The sequence below is a fragment of the Hippoglossus stenolepis genome, chromosome 10 (genome assembly GCF_022539355.2).
Source record: "Hippoglossus stenolepis isolate QCI-W04-F060 chromosome 10, HSTE1.2, whole genome shotgun sequence".
Taxonomy (NCBI): domain Eukaryota; kingdom Metazoa; phylum Chordata; class Actinopteri; order Pleuronectiformes; family Pleuronectidae; genus Hippoglossus; species Hippoglossus stenolepis.
Genome location: NC_061492.1, coordinates 12,241,280 through 12,262,248, shown reverse-complemented (window position 1 = coordinate 12,262,248; position 20,969 = coordinate 12,241,280). Strand labels below are relative to the sequence as shown.

The 20,969-nt window shown below is 41.7% G+C and overlaps 1 protein-coding gene across 2 annotated transcripts; it reads right to left on the bottom strand.

The window, feature by feature from the left end:
* Positions 1-1,037: 1,037 nt before the first annotated feature.
* grhl1 (grainyhead-like transcription factor 1) lies at positions 1,038-20,380 on the bottom strand. Of its 2 annotated transcripts, none has more exons than XM_035168463.2 (16): positions 20,207-20,380; positions 17,756-17,945; positions 17,375-17,448; positions 16,072-16,205; positions 15,644-15,879; positions 14,903-14,985; positions 14,361-14,514; positions 14,162-14,273; positions 13,939-14,033; positions 10,568-10,811; positions 9,619-9,746; positions 7,048-7,076; positions 6,174-6,259; positions 3,736-3,821; positions 3,307-3,371; positions 1,038-2,434 (listed from the first exon to the last, which is right to left on the bottom strand). In XM_035168463.2, exons 1-16 carry the CDS (start codon positions 20,224-20,226, stop codon positions 2,320-2,322), a joined length of 1,851 nt encoding a protein of 616 aa, XP_035024354.1. In that variant the 5' UTR covers positions 20,227-20,380; the 3' UTR covers positions 1,038-2,319. The 2 variants fall into 2 exon arrangements, with proteins under 2 accessions (XP_035024354.1, XP_035024355.1); XM_035168464.2 differs by having other exon boundaries at positions 9,619-9,740.
* Positions 20,381-20,969: the final 589 nt, after the last annotated feature.

The following is a 20,969-nucleotide window of genomic DNA, read 5'->3' as shown; positions in this document are numbered from 1 at the left end:
ATTCACACTTGTAGCTCTCTAAAATAGTGTTGTAGATCTTATAAAAAACCAAAAGGAAATTATACATTTTTTAAATAACGGATTATTTTTGTAGGCGCTGCCTGTTAATCATCCCTTTTTCTATGTTGATCTATGAGGAAACAGCTGTTTGGGGTAACAGGGGATTTTCTGCTACAATACCAGAAGTGGCCACTGGGAGCAAAATGCTGCAATGAGCAGTGGTGCTGTATCCAGTTTCTTACAATATCTATGTTGTTGAGGTATTTCAGTCTGGAAAAAAGTGATGGGCTGGAGATTATTATCCATACAGCCATGCTTTGACCACAGCTTAAAAAAATTCAAATAACCAACAGCTTTAAAGGTTCAGAGTGTAAGATTTAGTGACATCTAGTGGTGAAGTTGTAGTTGCAGCTGAACACCCCTCCCCTTCCAAAATGAAAGATAACCTGTGGTAGCCCCCCCAAAAAGTGTTTAGTTTGTCCAGTCTGGGCTACTGTAATAAAACCATGGCGGCCTCCATAGAGAGGACCCACTCCTGATGTAAATATAAAGTATTTCAATATAAAGGGCCAATTCTAGGGTAAATAAAACAACAATTCGTACAATTTAGATGAAACACACTAGTGAAAACATCACTAGGATTATTTAATATAAAATCTGCGCCAATAGATCCCTTTCAGCTAAACCTTACACACTGGACCCTTCAAAAATCAAAGGGTGTATGTTGGAATTTGTGGCCAGGTTTCTCTGCACCAGGCAATCCTGTCATGCCATGTTTCCTGTCCACAGGGCTAGAGTTGAAGCCAAGACATCTGCTCCTGTGGACGGACTCAGAAAACACTGGCACAGTCTCAGTTATTCTCCAGTGCAGCTCAACACCTCAACCACTGACAGACCAAATGTTAATAAATTAAACCATTCCATATAAAAAACATATCAAAGTTATTAAAAGGTTTATTGTAAGGTCAATGTTTATAATTGAAAAAAAAAAAAAGATTTGAGAGAAGATGAGTAAGAAAAACAGCCGAGACAGCAGCTACTCGAGAGCTTTTATTGGGCACTTTGTGCATCAAATCTTTTCCAAAGCAGAAAAAAAAAAAACATCAGTTAAAAACATGATAATTACTTTTGTCCCTTGACATATGTTAGAATAGCTTCATATAAAAAGAAAACACATTATATTATTAGGAATAATAGACATTTGGGTACATATGGAAAAAAATTACAATGACCCACATCCATTCTCTTAATAAATATATACACAATAAGTACTGAGATACAAAAGGATGGATCATATAGATCCTTTTTTTTCAGTATATATATTTACAACAACAAGAAAACTGTTTTATCAGTTTATATGTATTTTTATACTGTAGTTATGGCAACATCGGAACTTCTTCTGTGAATGACCTAATTATTATATTGCACTTCCAGAACAGACTTTATTTTTTATTTTTTAAACTGCCCTAGACATTCATTGACCTATTTCACCATCATTCAGAAAATGACTCTACAGTGGAAAGGGTAGCGGTGTTTTAGAATTCTAATTGACATATTTAGTAACAATTTAATACTTACTAAGAGGCCGTTACTTGAGTTGATCTGAGGAAAATGCCATTGCATTGAAAAACAGCATGAATTCGATGCTAAAAAAAATACAACAAACATTCACACTACTCTACCCTAATTGTATGATGGTCGAAGAAAGTTTTTACACACTAAATACTGCCGTGTTGTTTAGCATTAATACACCGAACCACTCAGGCTCCATAAACAATTTGCTGACTTCATTTTGTGGCTAAAAACCCAACTTTACAGATTGTAATCATCAGTGCTATGGCTTTAGGAAGGGACAAATGGGCCGTGTCTCCTGGTAACAATTCCAATGTAGGAGGAACGATGCTGCTTGCATAGCATGAGGTATAGCAGCACCACTATCAGGCACATTAAAAAAAAAAAAATGTACAAAAAACAGGCACCGATATTTGGTGTGCAAGTCATATTCTCACTAAATACAAAACAAAAGGTGTCATACGTGTCCTAATTTGTTGTTTCTCATGCCGAAAATTTTGAAAACAAGCAAAAAAAATAACTTGCATCTCTAATCAACATTGTCTGTTAAGAGCTATGGCTTTCTAAATAAGACTTTTGGGACTTTGTGTTTTAAAATCTGTGTGATGCAGCACACAGAAGACATGATTTCAATCATAGATCAAGTCCATAATCATTACATAGCTCAACGTGTAAACCACCAATTCTGATGGCTTCGTTGGTCTTGCACACCCGCTGTTCAGGATGACGTCACCTCCTCCGGTCCAATCAGATTTCAGTGAGAGTGAGTTTGTACATGCCACCCATCTCCTCCATGCTGATCTGGAAGGTGTCCTCGTTGGAGTAGTGCTTGATGATGTTGTCGTCCATGTGGACTAGAATTCTGTTGTAAAACAGATACAGGTGAGATTAGTGTCATGTTTACATCATCCTCACCCCATAAAACTGTTTTATACGTGTGCAGCAGCTGCTTAGTTAAACTAAGCTTAGCTTATCTTATCTTATCAGCAAAAGTGAAAACAGGAGGGGACCATCCCAGAAAAACACATATAAAGTTTTAATTACTGACATTTCAAGGTGCTGGTATTAGTGAAGTTACTTTTGGACAGAGCCAGTCCAGCTGTTTTGAGCTTTTTCAAGTCTTAATGCTAAGCTAAGCTAAGCTAACTGGCTGCAGCTTCATTTAAACACTACAGATGTAAGAGCGGTATCAATATTACTGTCTTTGCAAAACCTTCAAAAACACAAATAAGAGTATTAGGAGGTAAAGCATTTTCAAAATACCTCAGAAAATAGAATATGGAATTATTATACCATTAAGGTCAGACTTTCTCTTCATCCATGTTAATATAGTAATATCTCCATCCAGCCAATTACAGCAAATAATTCAGATGAGGTACAGCAATGGTGAAAAGTAGGATTTCCTTTCTTGAACCGACATCACAGTGGAACGGTTACCAGCAGTAAGTGTTGGCAAAAGGTTGCATTAACTGCTGGTTGAGTCGGGACTGATAAGAACCAATCAGGAAGCGAATGACTGCATCATCATTTCCAAATGGATTTTGCCCATTCAGACCAAAACACAGCCCTGGAGCTTTCAAACTAAAACTGGGGCCAACACTGTTTCCAAAATTCTCCATTTTAGGTGCTTGAAAACTGGAGCAGAGTGGACGGCAGATGTAGCTGCAGCAACAGCGACGTGTTTTAAAACTACAACGTAAACAGGTGGCTTTAGCAAAAGTTCCAGATACTCACCCTTTCTTGCACTTCTTGTACACCTTTCCCACTTTATCCAAAGGTAATTCGTACTTCTCTGAAATCTGATTGGGTGAAAACAAATACAAATCGGGGTTAAATTCTCGAAAGAATCATGAAAACAGATTCCACATAGAGAGGAGCTCGGTCCTTTGTGTCTGATCTTACACAAACACATTTCACCTGCTTTAACACATCAACTCCACAGCTGGTTTCTCCATAATCAGCGGCTCGTGCACTCCATATGTCTTTTTAAACCCCTGAAGTAACCGGACACCTGCCTCTTTGCCTTTCGGCCACCCCTTGCCCACTGCCTCATCTTCTTCTCTCTCCCCAGGAAGCTTTCACCTCCTTTTCCCCCCACAGACCTGCAGGAACCCTTAATGCAATAAAAGCCATTACCGATAGAGTAAACTGAGGACAACTTACAGCACCCATCAGGCCTTTCAGCGTGGGATTCTTCAGCATGAGGGCATCGAACACTTCCTCCGTCTCCTTGCGCACGTACAGCAGCACTGTGTGGTGGAAGGAGAAAGGAGGCAGGTGGGTGTCAGGGCAAAGTACAAGGGTTGAACACAAACGTAAACCAAAATCAGACCTCAGACAAAAGTCAGTTGCAGGCAAACAGGATTTATTCGTGTGAGGCCGAACAGTTCAACTGCTGGTTCGGTGTATTTCTGTAAGTCTGAGGGTTTGTGGCTTTAACGCATCCCTGCCAGACTGCACTGATCCAAACTCAAAGGGGTTTAGTTCTAGGCCCAGACAAAGCCCACTTAAAAAGCACATTCATCAAAACACACAGACAAAAAACCGAATGACGGACCCACCTCTCATTCACTACACCCAGCCTTCTCAAAATAAATCTCGCTCTCAACACATTCTCTCGTACGGTTTTCAGACATCACTACCTTGTGAGATTTGTAGCCTCTACATAAGAGGAAAAACTATTTCTGTATTTCCAAGTGGGCCGCACTTCAAATACGTTATTACTTCCACAAGACTTTGATGCACTTCTTAAAAGTAAAGCGAGTAACTGTATGGTGATGTAAAAACTTCATATTGAACAGCCAGAGATAACTTTATTTGAGATGTCATTTCAAGGAGGCTGCACAACCGACAGACTGATGTTTCCCTCAAGACGCCAACACTGATCCCTTTGGAATCTCAAGGTTGCAAATTCTTTAACAGGAAAAACATGACAGCTGCTGCGTAAAGGTTATAAAACTTTCCCCAAACCTTTGACTATATCTAGTTTCATTCAGAGTGAATTTAAAGTAAAAGTAATGATAATAAAGATACAGATAATAAAAGTCATAGACGTCATATGATAAAAGCTTTTAATAGGAGATCTGTGACGAGAGATAGAACAGGTAACGGATTCTGCTGGTCTAATCTCTTCTGGCAGAATGTTTCAAAGTGAAGGGGCCTTCGCGGCAAAGGCTCTGTCTCCTTTGGTTTTCAGACTAGAATTTTGGAATGGCTAGAAACACCTTACCAGAGGATCTCAGACCGCGTCCTGGCTCGATAACAGGTCTGAAATATAGGGAGGGGCCAGCCCATGCCTGGCTTTAAAAGTAATTAAAAGAATTCTCAAATCAATCCTAAAATTTACAGGCAGCCAGTGCACAGATTCTGAAACGGGGGTGATATGGTTAAATTTGTTGGATTGTGTTAGAAACCGAGCGGCAGCATTCTGGATTAACTGTAGATGGTGAATTGATTTCTGAGTAAGACCACTATAAAAGGAGTTACAGTATTCGGGGTGAGAGGAAATAAATGCGTGACTGATTTTTTTTGGTCTGTATGTGAGATAAAAACAAAGTGGCCATGATTTTTGCTGAATCATGCTTCATTACCACCACCAAGGGGTTATGATTTCATCCGTGTTTGTTGAGCAGACTGATTTCTATAAGTGTGAACTGTTGGGCCTTGACTGAGGTATGCACTCTACTGAGTACTATTCTAGTTTTGTAACACCTACTACAAATTGTTCCAAGATGCAGAAAGTTATGGCATCATCTAGACAAAGTTTTTTTGGGCTTACAACTCCTTAAAATTAAAGACACTTGAACTCTCATCACAGGTTACGACCCTTGTGTGGACATGAGTTGTGGGCAGTTCAAATACCATGACAGAACCATAAGAAGAGTTTGTGTGATGGGCCTATTTTAGGGGCTTAGAGAAAATGAATAACGCAGCTAGTAAAAAATATTTTTATATCTGAAAGATTTACATTATTTTGTCCAACAATTGCATCATAATCATCATCTCATTATTTCTTAGGAACCTTTCACACTTGGTTTGGTCTATATTTATTCTGAATGGAAAGATTCCAGGTCAAAACCCTGCTGCATTGTCTACATGCAAATGTTTTCATACAGAATCAGTGTGGAGTAGGTTCTAAAAGAACCTTAAGAACCTGTTTAAGTTTTAAATTTTCCTCCTCCAGCTTCCACAGCCTTCAGTTACATATTTGGTATTGAAAAAAAGCGCCTGTTGTACAGTATGCCTATGAATAGGATATGGGCTAAAGGGCACAGGCTTGTTTGCATGTGTGTGTGCACGTAGAGATCACTGGTATTTTGTTGGCCTCAGGCACGTGTGTGGCCTCAGGCACGTGTGTGTGTGTGTTTTGAAAGACCTGGAATAATCACATGGCCCAGGGAGAGTGTGTGTTGTGGGTGCCTTCAGGGGCTGGCCACAGCCAACACACACATGCATGCATGTGCACACACACACTATCTAAAACACAGATTTACCCCCAGATGAGAGCATCATTCAAAGACCCCTGATCAGCATGTGAACAGTCGCAGCACGAACACACACAGACACACAAACACACAAACACACACACGCACACACGGTACCTTTCTTTGGTTCGTCCACTCTCGCCATCTTGTTTGGGGGTGAACTGAACTCGTCATCGCTGAAGGGTAATCTCTTCATCCCCGAGCTGCAGTGGACAAACAAAGACACACAAATCACTGCTTTGCCCTTTGTAACCAGCTAAAACACACACACACACACACACACACATACATGTGCTCAAACCCTCAGAGGCTTTTCCTAGAAACAGCATGTATTCCTTTTACCGTGAAGCTGCCACCGGTTGTCTCAGTTCAAAACTACTAAACCAGATTGGGGTCAAACACCTGCTGTGTGGCTAGACTGCGTATGGTCACTGTGTGAAATCAAGCATGAGGTTGAAAACATAAAAATACATGAACAGACCATTTAACTGCTCTGGAATCGCAATAAAATCAATTAACATATTCATGACATCATTGCATCACATTTAGTGTCAGCCAGTTTTTAATCTGTTTGCACATCGGCTCAGTCGGACATCACACAGACTTTACACAAGGGAGCAGGCAGGGTAAAGTCCATCTAATGTCCAGTTCAGACATTCACTTTCACGCACAAAGCTCCTCCGGGTAATGTCCAGAGAAGATCAGGGTTGCGGCGCAAGGTTGTTTTTGTCTCCCACACAGTGCGCGGCCTCTGTCTGAGTAACAAACAGCGGCTCTGCCTCTCTGACATAGTCGATAAAGAGATGTGTACAAAGATAGTAGAATAAAAATATCCAATAATAGAATCTGTTCCCTCAATTTCAGTTTTGGGTAAACTGCCAGAACTCTGTCACTCAGCCAATCTTGGACATTCAGGGTTTGTGGTGCCAGACTATGGTTGAAAGGGAGTGTGAAACGACAAGTGTAAAATCAAGGCTTCCAAAAATCTCACCTCTCCTCTCCATCTTCTGTTGCGAAAGACTGCAAGACAAACAGAGAGGGAGAAATTGATTTAATGGAACACAGGTAAAAATCAAACAAATCTATACATGTAGTCTCAGAGTTGGTTTGAATAGCTAATAGTAAAAGACTTCTCCGATTTGAGTATCAAATATTTATGATGAAAACTGTCATTTTTGGCCACTAGGGGTCTCACAGTCAAAACAATGACTAAAGAACTAGTTTGATGACATCATGAAGCAGTGTGGGATCATGGGAGTTGTTGTCTTCACCACCATTGCCAATGAAAATGTACCTCAGGCGCACATCATATTCACAAACAAGGTTATGTATTTAAGTATTATTCATGTTAGGCTGCAAATGGAAATGAATAATCGTGTTCTTTTTTTTTGTTGAAAGAAACTGCCTCAAGGCTAACTGGCTAGCAGTGTGGTTTTCCTTCGCCATACGTGGTTTGTCCCTGGGACTTATAGCAGAGACGAGCAAAGCCACAGAGAAGAAGTTATGAGGCAATTAAAATTTGACCAAACTTAAACCGTTAGCTTCATTAAAATTAAGGAATTCTTTGGGTTTGAACACAGTTGGAAACACTAGTCAACAACATAAATAACATAGGTCTAGTTGTTTTCAACGATGAATTGTTACATTTTAAATCCTTGAAATAAACCTACTACACTGGAAGCTACGTTAAAAATCTACTACTTGTGTTAGCGCCTAAATCAGTCAACCAGTCCATAGACAAAGTCAACAGCCACGTCTAAGAGGTTTCCTGTGTCGACCCATTTATTGCTCCTTATCACCGGGAGCCCAGCCTGGTCAACACGTGGCAGCAAATCAGCTGTAGAGTTATATATGTGGGGCTGAGCCTGTACGGTTACAGCTGGAGAGACGGTGATCAAAGAGCAGCGGGGCCGAACCCTGGCAGGGGGTCGACGGCGTCCACAAGATTATTTACAGGATAATTGAAAAATCTGATCTGATTTTATGTTATTTTTGATTATTGTAAATCATCTTCTTTTTTGTGAAAAATGCTTATTTCAGTTTTAAGAAAAACCTTGAGCAGCAGTCGTAAACTGAAAGATATAAAGTTTACGATCATATATGACGAAGAAAAAATCCTCACACTGACCTCACAAGACCAGTGAAAATTAAAAAAATTAAATTAAGTATTTATATCCAAATAGTTGCTAACTTTTTTTTTTAGGTAATTGAATAATCAATGTTGCAGCTCAAAAATACCGAATATGTTTTTACTTTTCTTCTGATTGAGCAGATATATTAAGTAGCAGGAAATAAATTAATTGCTTTAACTGGTTTCTATCACATCCCCAGTTTGTTCATTAAGAAAATCACAGAGTGAATTAAACCCATTCATTATTTTCGATCAATCAAACATCCCTTTTTATAAATTCTTGGAAAAATAAGTTTTTTCATTCATGGAGAGCTGGCGTCTTTCTGGCACTTTTTGCCCTGCAACTGTATTGATTGCAGGCGTTGCTGTTAATAGAATTCTATTTTGAGCAGGATCCCAGTAAACTCAAGGTTTATCAGAAACTGATAGCGTGGTCACGGACAGTTCAGTCAGGTTCAATGTCATCGTCAAAACCAAAAATAACCTGCCGTCTGTCCCGCAGCCTCACTGGTAGCAAAGTCAACTTAGCCAGAATGAGGCCACGAGAGAAGAGGAGTTTGTTTTACTTGTGCTCAGCTAGGATTGGTCGTATTCTGACCAGCAGGGGGGGCTCTAAGTTCACAAATAGTGACATTTCTCAATTGTTTCTGTGTAGTAATTTTCCTCGTAAATAAAGCAGTTCATCGGACATGTCCACTCACAGAAAACGTGAAAAGTGTCTAATGTGTGCAGGCTGGGTGGACGTGCACACACACGTTAAAGTGTCATGTGACGTGTTCGTCCTGACTGGAAGAAGCAAAGCTCAGAGTCCAGTCGCAGAGAAGAGGAGAGCTGCTGGTCAGCACTGATAAAAACATGACAAACTACACACACGCCACGGACTTTATGATCAGTGTGTGGGTTGTATGTGCCTGTCAACTGTCTTTTCCACCCTTTAAAAAAAAAAAAATTTGTAGTTTGAATACTCTAAACTTTTCATTCAAGATCACAATTTGAACCTTCAATGTTGTTTCAATTCAATTTCAATAGATAATTTCTCAAACAAACAAAACTATGTGTTGATTTGCCTCCGCAGTGACGCAGCTCATTTGGTCTGAAACACCTGATTGGTCTTGAATCACTGGTAAATGATTAATCTCGTGAGTAGGCAGCCTAAAATACATCCATCACTATGTCGGACATTCACCAGAGCTCGAAAACAGAACTCTCTGTTACTGCCAACTAACAAGCGAGCGGGTCAGCTCGACCCAGTTGGCTGGCGAGTGGGTGGTAGCTCAAAAACAAAGTGTTTATGGACCACCGAAGATGCTGCGAGTCGTACATAACTGTAGCAAAACACATGTTCCTACCCAGAGATGACTGAAATGACTGATTGTTACCGTGTGTGCTACTCTACAGTGGTGGAGCTTTGTGTCTGTGACTGGCACTCACGTGGCGCTGGAAGGTGGAGAAGTGGACGTCAGGGATGAAAAGCACAGGCTGAGTCTCATGGTCAGACATCATCTTGAAGATGGTCACATCGTTGCGTTTCTGGAGGATGGGAACTTTGACATCTGCAACTGGCGGAGAAAAGAAGAAGCAGTTTAATGAGCGTGTTCATGTTGAAGGTTATTTTAGAAATATCTATTCATTTATTTGTACTGAGACGACTCTCTCCCTGCTTCAGCTCAACTGGTCCGGCTTCATTATGTAAGCTGGTGGCAGTCAGCCAGTCTCTCTCTCTCACTCCCCTGACTTTTACCACGTCGTGTTTGTCAGTAATGTTAATTATCTCGTTCGTTCTGTAAAATAGATTTATTTGCAGTCACAACTCATGTGTGGTCTCCTCTCCTCAAACAGGGTTGCAACAAACTGGGGGCTTGTCTTAGATCAAATGAATCATTTTAGTCATTTGACCCGTTTTGGTTGGTGTGGTTGCTACATCCTGTCGCAATGTGGGTTTGGTGATTTGGTAGGTTTTCAAACTTGGGAAGTATCATACAAGAGTGTTGTTTTTTTCATCCAAAACACGCAGAGTCAGTGTTTTGGATGAAACCCAAGCTGCTTTCAGACATGCACTGAAGTCCGGACATTTACCAGAACTTTTCCTGGGTGAATGGGGGTGACGGGAAACAATCGGCCAAACTTCTGGTTAGTAAATGACCCAGTCTACCTCGTGAGCCACAGCTGCCCTAGAATAGTTCGTGCAGTGCGTGTGTCAGGGTTTGTTTTGCTATGCGTTATAAGGTGTGATGGATCTAATCACTACAAATTTCCTTAAATAAATCAATGCATATCCATTTAATCACTAATATATCCCTGAATGGACACGGAGAAGAAGCCACAGTTTCAGTCCAGTGTTTGATCAGAATTCACAACAAGTGGCTCGTCATTGACTCACAGGACAGGCCAGGGTTGAGTTCGGCCACCTTCCCTTTCCTGCGAGACTGCTTCCTCTCCTCGTCTCGGATCTTCCTCTCCGCTCCCTTGTCACAGAAGACTTTGATCTGGCAGAAGGCGCGGTGGATGGGCTTGTTGCTGCGGTTGTTGTAGCTGTAGGTGTCGATCTGCAGGTTCAGAGGGAGACCCTTCACCCCCTTCTGAGAGGAGAAGTCCGTGCTCAGACAGTTGACGGAGATGAAGATCTGCGGAGAAGAAGAAAGGACCAATAAGACAAAGATGGGAGAACAAAGAAAAAAAAATCTAATTTCAGAATTGAAATGGATTTTAATTATAATATTTATCAATTAAAGTCAACTTAAGTGACAAATTCTCTAATTTCTAAATCATTACAACTTTTCACTTATTCTCATCAGAGTCTTTGTGAAACACTTGAGGCAGCAGTCTATTCAGTGATCTGTGCTGCCCTCTATTGAGTGACTTCAGTCATTACAGGCTTTTTTAACTGGAGCCAATCTTCTGTTCACCTGGGGCCTGAACTATGAAGCAAGGTTTGAGGTTAGAGAGGTAACGTCAGGTAATTTCAGGTTAAACTGGGATTGCAGGGCTAAAGTCAGTCCTCATTTCTACAGGATCCTGTAGAAATAATTAATTAAAAAGGGCAATGGTTATTTTTACAGATCAGTGTATTGTTCCCAACCCCAGCAAACTGAGGGAGAGTTTATCCCGATAAATATGAACAGAATAACAATTTCATATATTGTATTTGAAATCGAACAACGATTTCTTATCAAACTGAATTTTCTGAAATTATAAATGATTTTAGTCCTAATTTTATCGCCGTTATTCTATAACATTAGGAGATTCTCTGATGATAATTGGAAATAAAAGCTAACGAAACTCATTAGAAAAATGATCCACACAGTGTTCAACATTATATATGAATATTATAATTATAATCTCATCCGATATTAAGTACTTTTCCACTCTTGCTTCTGAATCACATGTTCATGACAGTTTGTTCATCATCAGACAAAGGAGCATCCTTCCTGTTTATTCAGAACATAACCGAAGTCTGACTTTATCAACTGAAAATTACTTTTAATATTCCACTTTGTTGAATTACTTTTGGACGTTGCTACAACTGAGTTTTTTTTTTTAGATATCAGTGTTTCTTCTCATATAATATTGAGTCGTTTATTAATGGTTAAGTAACTTTCTTTTCTATTAATGGAGCTTGTAGCCAAGTTTAACAGAGCCAGTTTGTAACCAGCTTCATGATGCAGGTTAAACTTATCGAGGGCGGCTGATGTGAGGTTCAGTGAAGCCAGATAAACAAAAGATGTCCTGGCTATGTTGAACTTCCTTTGTAGCACAGGCCTCTGGTGCTTGTATTGAAAACAGGTTGTCATTATGTCAACAAAACACAGTGTCAGAACAGACGGTTTGAAACAACTAACGGACGAGCAGGTAACACTGATATCAGTCTTACTCAAATGTATTTGTATTATTTCATAAGAATCCTGCATTTAAAAAAAAAAAAAACAGGTGACAAACTCGATGATAAAGATTATTGTGCGCCTGGAGAACACTGCACGTTCTATTCATTGAAACATAACTTTATTTATATGTAATGTGGAGACAAGCTGAGGAATCCAGCTAATCATGCTGATGTAAAATAGTTAATGTCTAGGAATGATAAAAAATAGTTTTGGAGGAAGAGTATTTTTACTGAATTTACAAGCATACGTAGACTTTAAATGAATAAAGCACAATAATAAGTTTTATTTTTAAGTAGTATTCTTTATGACCTTGAACTGTTTTAAAATAAAATTTGGACTGATTAATGCATAAAAGGTTTAGAATGTTATGGGCGACTGAATCTTTTAAAAAAAATATTTTTCAGTTTCTGGCATTCTTATACTTTGTTGAATTGACAAAATGATAAGTCTGAGTTTGTGGTGAATGAAGGACACCAGGCTGTGAGGAGTGAGGAGAGTTTAAACTGTGCTTTTAAACCAAGCCGTGAAAGATCAAATGCACACGTTCTTTGTGATGATTCCAGTGAATTAGCCCCAGAGAAGGTAAACATAAAAGGGAGGGGCTGCCCTTCGCAAACACACCGCAAATACATAGATGCTGCAGGGTGATCACCACGGGGGAAAGTCACGCTTACACACATATCTTCACCTGTCATCTTACACCGCACTGATGAGACGGCTAAACAAGATGGTGGGCGGTACTTCCAAAAACACACACGGTGAACTCATCGACACACACACAAGGATGAACATCCTATGGACACAGGCCTCGAGTCATGAGACAGTTGGGCCCACATCCTGTTGTGTGTGTGTGTGTGTGTGTGTGTGTGTGTGTGTGTGTGTGTGTGTGTGTGTGTGTGTGTGTGTGTGTGTGTGTGTGTGTGTGTGTGTGTGTGTGTGTGTGCGCTACAAGTGCAGCCTACAGAGAACACGGCACCATGTTGTCTCTTTATGCGTTTGTCTGCCCGCCTGCCTGTCATCGTCCATCTCAGGCGGACGGAGAAACCGTGACACAAAGCACCGCGACATCAGGGTCAACGGAAGACAAAAGAAATGGAGAGTGGAGGAGAGGACAGGAACTCCTCCTTCCTGTCACCTGTTGGAAGGGTTTTTATTTGTCAACTGACCAATCCGGTCCTCGCTGTGTTTCCTCATTCCTACACACTTTGACGCTACCAGAGTGTGGCGCAGAAATACCTTAACGTGCAGCAGCACAATAGGGGTGACAGACAGGTTGGACCAGTAAAGAGTGTGTGCATGTATGCATTTGTATGGATCACACACACACACGTACACTAACACACGACGGCATCATCGCTCTTCTTTTACGCCCACATTTTCCTCTAACAACTGTTTTGAAGGATCACCTTGAACAATGTAGATGCTAATCGACAATGACGGGGTTTCAACACCTGAAACCTTGAATCGGGACCACAGCAGAAACCGCAGAGGAGAATGAAAAGAGAGGAGCGGTCTATTTGTGGCTTAAGGCTTTAAGTGTGCTCATGTGAAAAGTTCACAGCTCATATTAAGAGTTCAAAACAAGGAAGTACATGGAGACCCTGGATTAGCAGTGAGCCTGTGAGCCAAACAGTACACTTGTTTTTATGTGTAATGGGTGGAAAAAATGTTTGGATTGTATTTATATTGAACTTTTATTATCTTTTCAAACACTCAAAGGGCAATTTCGGTTTATCTTTCCCAGACTTCCTAATACACACTGGAGGAACTGGGGATCGAACCACTGACCTTCTCATTAGTGGACGACACTCTCTACCTCCTCATACATACACATCTAATTTTTGTGTTTGTGTGTGTTTTATGGTCTTACTTTGGCCTCCTCATTTGTGTCCCAGGTGAAGGAAATGGCGTTGTAGGAAATTTCCTCAATGTTGCCAATGGTGTTGAAGCTCTCCTTGTAATCAGCTGGAACAAGAAACAGGAGCTCAGTGACAGATGAGGTAAAGTGAATTGAGACGTTTAGACATTTAATGAAGAACTGTTGCATATTATATGTTTAATTGAGAATAAAACTAAACTGCAGTGGTTCTTACCGATATCCAGACACCTCTGTTTGGCAGTGTGCTGTCTGGAGTGCCAGTACTTCCAGTGCTTCAGCTGATCATCTCTGCACTTCTCCTCTCCAAACACCACCATCACCACACTCTGGAAACGACAAAACACACAATTCAGACCTAACCAGTTACAAATAAGATGGAGTGTGTGGTGACTGGTGTTCTCCCTCTCACTTACCCTGACTTTGGTGATGGGCTGCTGCATGCCTTGTCTGTCGATCTCCCTGAGGGTGATGGGGTAAAACTGGCCCTTGTTGAGGTAGGTCATCGTCCCATCGCCTGTCTTCTGACGCAGAGACTTGGACGCCTCCAGTGTGTACTCAAAGTTATTCCTGAAAGGCAGGGAAATAGGAGCAGACGATGGTAAATATCAAAAACTAAGCAAGTACGACTTTACAAACACTAAAAACTGTGCTTTTCTTTTTGTGTAACGTGATATCTCTGCATTTTAAATTGAGAAAACCTCCTGAGTCGCAGCAGAAATAAAACAGTTTGGTTAAACTTAATGGGGCACGCTTCATAAAGCCTCCGCAGCTGAACTGTGTCAGTGCGGGGGCCAGGAAACGCCAGTGTGCAGCAGACTCTTCTTTCACACAGGTGGGAGTCCGGTGTCTCCCCTGTGACTGCCATGAATGAGGCCATTCTGCCACGGTGTGTCAAAAGCTGAATGGTGGTGTGGCGCTGGAAGCGGAGCGGTGGGCCGACGGCGGCAAGACTCACCCCGGCATGGTGTTGAAGTGAGTGTAGTCCTCGGGCGCCATGGAGGCCATGCGTAACTGGAGATCTCCCGGGAAGGAAAACACCTGCGAGCGCACAAAGATGACACAGAGAGAAGGATGGAGAACTGTAAAGTAAGAAAAAGCAACAAGAGAAATAAACAGCCACTTCAATCTGGTTTCAAATGATTTATCAATCATCTCTCCCTTTAATTTACCAGAAGAATAATCAGCACTTTACAGTCGTGTCTCTTAGGTGTTTTCCTCTCTTCCCTCCACCACTTATCATACTTTGTTTAGGTTCTGTTTATTTGTCCTTTCCCTTCATCTTCTTTTTCTTTTTGTTGAAAATGCCTGTACACTCCGTTACTAAACCCCCGCTGCCCCCCTCCTGTACTGGAGTTTTGTTGGGTTACCCATTTATAAAGGTAATTCGCCTCCAGGTTAAATGGAAAGAGGAGAGAGAAAGGGCTTTGGCTATTGTAGGAGAAAAGTACAGCACTTTATTGTGTGGGTGAGACAATGACATAATAACACACTAGCCACTATTTTGGCATGTTCAAATAAAACCAGGGGAAGACTGAGCCCACCGCTGGCTCCATGGGATCGGGTGAAATGTCCTATTGTCTGATGGGAAAGTTCTGAGAGAGGAGAGGAAAGGGAAGGAGAGGAGGCGGAGGAGGGGAGGTCGTAGCGGGAGAGCAGCGGCGGGGTTTTTAAGAAAGAGGGGGATCGAAACACTCACCTCCTGGGAACCATCCTTGTAACTCTCAGAGAAGGTGGAGTCGGGCGGCGTGCGGGACTGATTGCTGGGGCTGTACTGCACCCCGTTGTGGGTGAGCTGGCGGTCAAAGACGCTCACGTGGCCGTCGGTGTCGGCGCAGTTGTTTGGCACGGTCACTGAGAAGCCGTGGGTGGGCACCTCCGTCTTGACGGGCGGGTAGTTTGGCAAGGCAGCGATGGAAACTGTGACGGTCGTGTCTGATTGGACAGAAATCAGTAAACTGATGCTCGAGTTTTCTGCTTTTAAGCTGCTTACAGTGTGTGTGTGTGTCCAGACATTACTCATGTTGTGGGGACCAAAATCTGTTTATAGTCACATTATAGGGGACCTCCCTTCATTATGGGGACAAAAAGTCCCCCAAATGAATATCATAAAATTTTAAAACAGACCTGGTGAAGGGAACTGGCTCCTCTTGTCCTGGGCCAACTGAAGGATGTTGAAGGGCCCCTTGAGGACCTGGATCCTGTTCTCCATCCCAGCCTCCTGCATTGGAGCGTTGGGGTGTCCAGCATGGATCTGGTGTCTGCAACAAAGGAAAATAACTCATATTTAGTAAAAGTCTTATCTGACATGTTTTATTATAAAGTTCTTGTACCAAAGCTCCCAAAGTACTGGACCTCACATCTTCTCTCTTATTTTACATGTCTCGACAAAACTACTCAACATTCTTTATTGTTTACTTGTGTGTGTGTGTAATTTATTTACATGATGTTCATGTGCTTTATGTTTTTATCTTGTGCTTAATGTATCATTACCTCGATCAAGGCGGTCATGTTTTCGTCTCAATTCTTTGTTTGATTGTAAACAGGATCAAGGAAAAACTACTCAACCACTTTCCATGACATATTGTGGAGGAGTGGGCTCGACCGGAGGAAGACACCATTAACATTTGGTGCAGGTCCAGGATTTTGTTTCTCTTTCTTTAACAGTTTTTCAACCTTTTCCTTGATTTTTCAAAGAATAATTCTTAGATCCTGATGAAAACAAATCCGGCATATTTAGAGAACTGATGTCGTGTGTGCAATTTGGTGCAGATCCGAATAAAACTCTGGATCTATTGAATTTAAATATGGTTTTATATGATGAAGTTGCAACTGTTAAGTGTGATTCTAGTTAACAACTCTTAAGACAGATTCTTTAAATCCCTTTTTAAGATTTTAAAGCTTTATATCTCATGTATTTTTACAACTCTTGTGACATTACCTGAAGAGTAAAGGTGGTAAAACCATAACTAGTTTAAGTAATAAACGAATTGGTTCAGGCTTAAGCTTAATGATTTTCTTCCTTAAAAATCCACTTTTTGAGCTTTAGGTGAAACAACTTGTTCATCCAAGGATAACACACACACACACACACACACACACACACACACACACACACACACACACACACACACACACACACACACACACACACACACACACACACACACACACACACACACACACACACACACACACACACACACACACACACACACACACACACTAGCATGTTTCAATAGATTTTTAATTAATGAGCTCTCCGACATCTCTTCTGCATTCAGCTCCCGTAAAAAATCGTCAAACAAAATTCAGAGAATGTTACAGAGCTGCAATCTCTTCATTTCCACCGTGCCCTCGTTCCCTGCTGTGCTTTTGTTTTTAAAAGGTGTGTTGGGGGGGGTGATATTAAGTGAGGGCCGTCGCTCACCTTTTGTTGTGATCCACATCTGAGACCAGTGCGTCTGGCTTGTTCTGGGTTATTGTTCTCTTTTCCCTGGGCACCTGTATGGGAAGGGTAAACACAGCCGCTCAGTATCTGACCACATCACATCCAACAACTCGGGTCGTCCTGCTGTCTATATGGGCAACCAGATCAGTTACATGACATTCGGCTGGGCTTCACAGATGTTGCTCGATGCTGTGTTGTCAGTGTGAATGACGATCACATAGGTAGAGCTTGTAAGGATTTGTAACCAAACCCCTGACGTCAGATTTTGTGCTTTGGATTTATGACAAGAGAGCTCAGATAGTTGGAGATTTGTTTTTCCTGCATGGTCCAGGAAGTGATTCTCTAAAGTTTCCCCGGTACCTTGTAGTAGTCGTAGAGAAGGCCGAGAGCTGCAGCGCTGTCCTCGTCTCCATTGATGCTCATCATGGCCTTGGTGGCGGCTGTCAGTGGGTTCTCCAGGAACGACTTCCAGGCTTCGTCTTCTGTGGTGAAGGATCGACGCTGGCCGCCATAGCCCGGCTCGTTCTGGAGAACCAGGACCGCACGTTTACTGGGGGGAGACCGAGTTTCATATGTTAGTTATCAGGCTCTTCGTGCTTCTTTAAATGCAGAGGTCAGGTTATGTGAAATCATTTAAAACTCTATCGTGTGTTATTTCAGAAGTTGGTTGACGTCAACAATTGAGTAGACGTTACTTCAAATATACTAAATGTACATGTTTCATACTACTCCTTTATGTGAGTTCACACAGGCGAGGACCTACAAATCACGGCCTCCTCAAAAAACAGACTAACAGGTTATAAGACGCAGATCAACCGCATCTGAGAGACCTGTTGTTCTGGATTTTCCATGATTGTGCAACAAATCTCAGCCATCGAACCACCGAGGTGTCGCGAAGAAAGAAAGATGCTCTACAGGCTCGTCCAGTGCGACGACTCTGGTTCGGGATCGCTCATTGGCTGAGGCGGCGACCGCAAGTGACGCACCTGATCGTGCTGCATTCCTGTGTTTAACAGCGCTGTGCTTCTGTTTTTTTAAGTTAACCTGTTTGTGAAAAGTAATCATGAGTCTTTTTCTATATGCACAGTCACCGCCTGAAGGCATCGCTCTCGTCCTCTTCCTCTTCCTCACCTTCTTGTGAGGCCTCATGAGGCCTTCAGAGTCAGTGCTTTGTAAACAGGACAGTGTGGGACCAGAAATAATAAAGCAGTTTGTGTTCTTGGCTGCTTCTAATGGTCTTAATTATTAAATTAGGCTCGATTAACTCATTCAAACAGAAATGACTTTGTTTAACATGTGAGAAAATACTGAACAAGTTGCCTGTTTACAATAAATTTTAAATGTTTGCTCGGCTTCTATTTACTTAGACACGTTGGGCCTAATGATGAGAACACGGTAAAGGCTTTAGTCAGGCTTTTGTTATCAAAGTTTAATCTACATAATTAGCGTTCCCTGTCCGACTGTCGAAACCACACACACACACACACACACACACACACACACACACACACACACACACACACACACACACACACACACACACACACACACACACACACACACACACACACACACACACACACACACACACACACACACACACACACACACACACACACACACACACACACACACACACACTCAATAATCCACCTGCTGAATTTCTGCCACAACAAAGTCATTATGATGGAGTGCAAACGGGACCAGCTCAGTTTCCACGTCCAGTATCTACAACAAATGCAGCTTTTTCTTTCTCCTCTCAATGTCCCAGCAAAGTGATAATTAGTAATCCTAGATCTAATTGTGCTTCACTGCAATCTGATAACAATGCAGTTTATTTTACTGGCAGGAAATGCAACCCATCAACGAAAACAACAGAATGAAAAAAAAGTATGATTGTGTTGCTTATCGAGCAGATATGAAATTAGATGTCACTTGCGTGGGAATAAACAAGGCAGCCTGAATTCACAGACTTCTTTAATGCACATGAAGCATTGAAAAACACAATTTTTTTTTACATTTAGACAAGTCTTCCCTCACCTCCCCTCCACAGTATAAATTTGACAAAAACATTGGAGTCATGTGGAGTAAAATCCTCTAAGACCTCATATAGCCCTGTGCTTGCTTACATTGTCTGTGCCGGGGCCAACGCCTAGCAGGTGTACAATTTCACTCCCCTCAAAAGTCTCCTTGTCATTACACTCAAAAACATGCAGAATACAACCAATCATCCTCACGTGAAAAATATGAAAACATTACACTTGTTTTGTTTTTGATTTGGTGTCTCACATGAGCAGAAGAACACTTGTTCCCTCTCTTCAGCGGCTCATGCCTGAACAAACATCATTAAGACTATCCACATAAGCCAGAACTGTTAAGAGCTTAAAGCAAAACCAAACAGCAAACCGCCCATCACGGGACGGTTGTTTTATTCTAACAGGCGCCTCGGAGCTCGCACGACAGGTGGAGGGAGATACACCTGTACAGGCTGGGACATGACAGGTGAACCAAGCGCACCTACACCATGGGAAAGTCTGAGGCTGCGACCTGCAATCACTTTCCCACAAAAAGTTTACTTGCCCTGAAGAGAAAAAGAATGATCTAATCTAGATAAACGTGCTGCCTAGAATAAAACGGGTCAGAGGTGCGACCTGCGCTTTTAGAGATCCACATGTGCCACGGCGAGTTTTTTTTAAAAGTGCATTAAAGTAACAAGAAAAAGTAAAAAGTCCAGAAAGCTGAGTATTAAAAATGTTCTGTTGACAAGCGTGTCCCGGTGCAGGCTACGAGTGGCGAGTCAGGATAACTTACTTGTCATGCTCCTGTGACATCTCGGTCGGTCGAACTGGACTTTCTAGTTGGTACTGAAAATCCGATCCGTCTTCTTTAGCCGTGGAAAACACTGGATGAGGGCCGCCGCAACAAACAACGCGTCCCCGGCGGAGTCAAACGGGTTTTGTCGGCTTTTCTCGCTTTTTTGGGGCAATGCAATGAAATCGAGGCCGGTTTTACCTGTGACGGGGCCGCGGATTGGATTACAGGTGGCCGGCGGGGCGGGGCCACGCTGTCAATTGCGCACTCCCAGGCTCTGATTGGCTGAGCCGGTCTCCCCTATACCTGCAAGCTTTGCAGAGGGAGGTGAGGCGGTGGAGGAGCAACTGAGATTTTATCAGTCTGAGGAGAGGAGGGAGAATTATTAATATAAATGGTCAAAGGAAAACAGGGTTAAAGGATTGAAAGGAAAATAAAAACAGTTTGTTTTATCAACAGGCTTCTAAACACATAACTCACATCCAGCATAGATAGATAGATAGATAGATAGATAGATCGATAGATAGATAGATAGATAGAGTTTCTCTTTTCTTTATGTGCTTTTGGGTTTTAAGGTTTTATTGTAGGTTCATGTTCATGTGTTCATCTTTTTATCACAAGTGGCCCAAGGCTAGTTGTGCAGGATTATGACGAGAAGAATCCAAATACTAAAAGATAATCTTTATTACATTTAAAACACATGGTACTGACACATGAGAAGGACCGTTAAAGAACAAATATAAAAGGTACATACATGAAAACA

What these genes read in the sequence shown, in the direction of transcription:
- grhl1 (XM_035168463.2), bottom strand. Translation starts at nt 20,226, where the DNA reads ATGTCACAGGAGCATGACAA. An exon ending in ACTCAACCCTGGCCTGTCCT is followed by an intron (nt 9,747 to 10,567) that starts GTGAGTCAATGA and finishes TTTCTCCGCCAG; the next exon opens with TTGCAGATGTCAAAGTTCCC. An exon ending in TGAAAGGCCTGATGGGTGCT is followed by an intron (nt 3,372 to 3,735) that starts GTAAGTTGTCCT and finishes TCACCCAATCAG; the next exon opens with ATTTCAGAGAAGTACGAATT.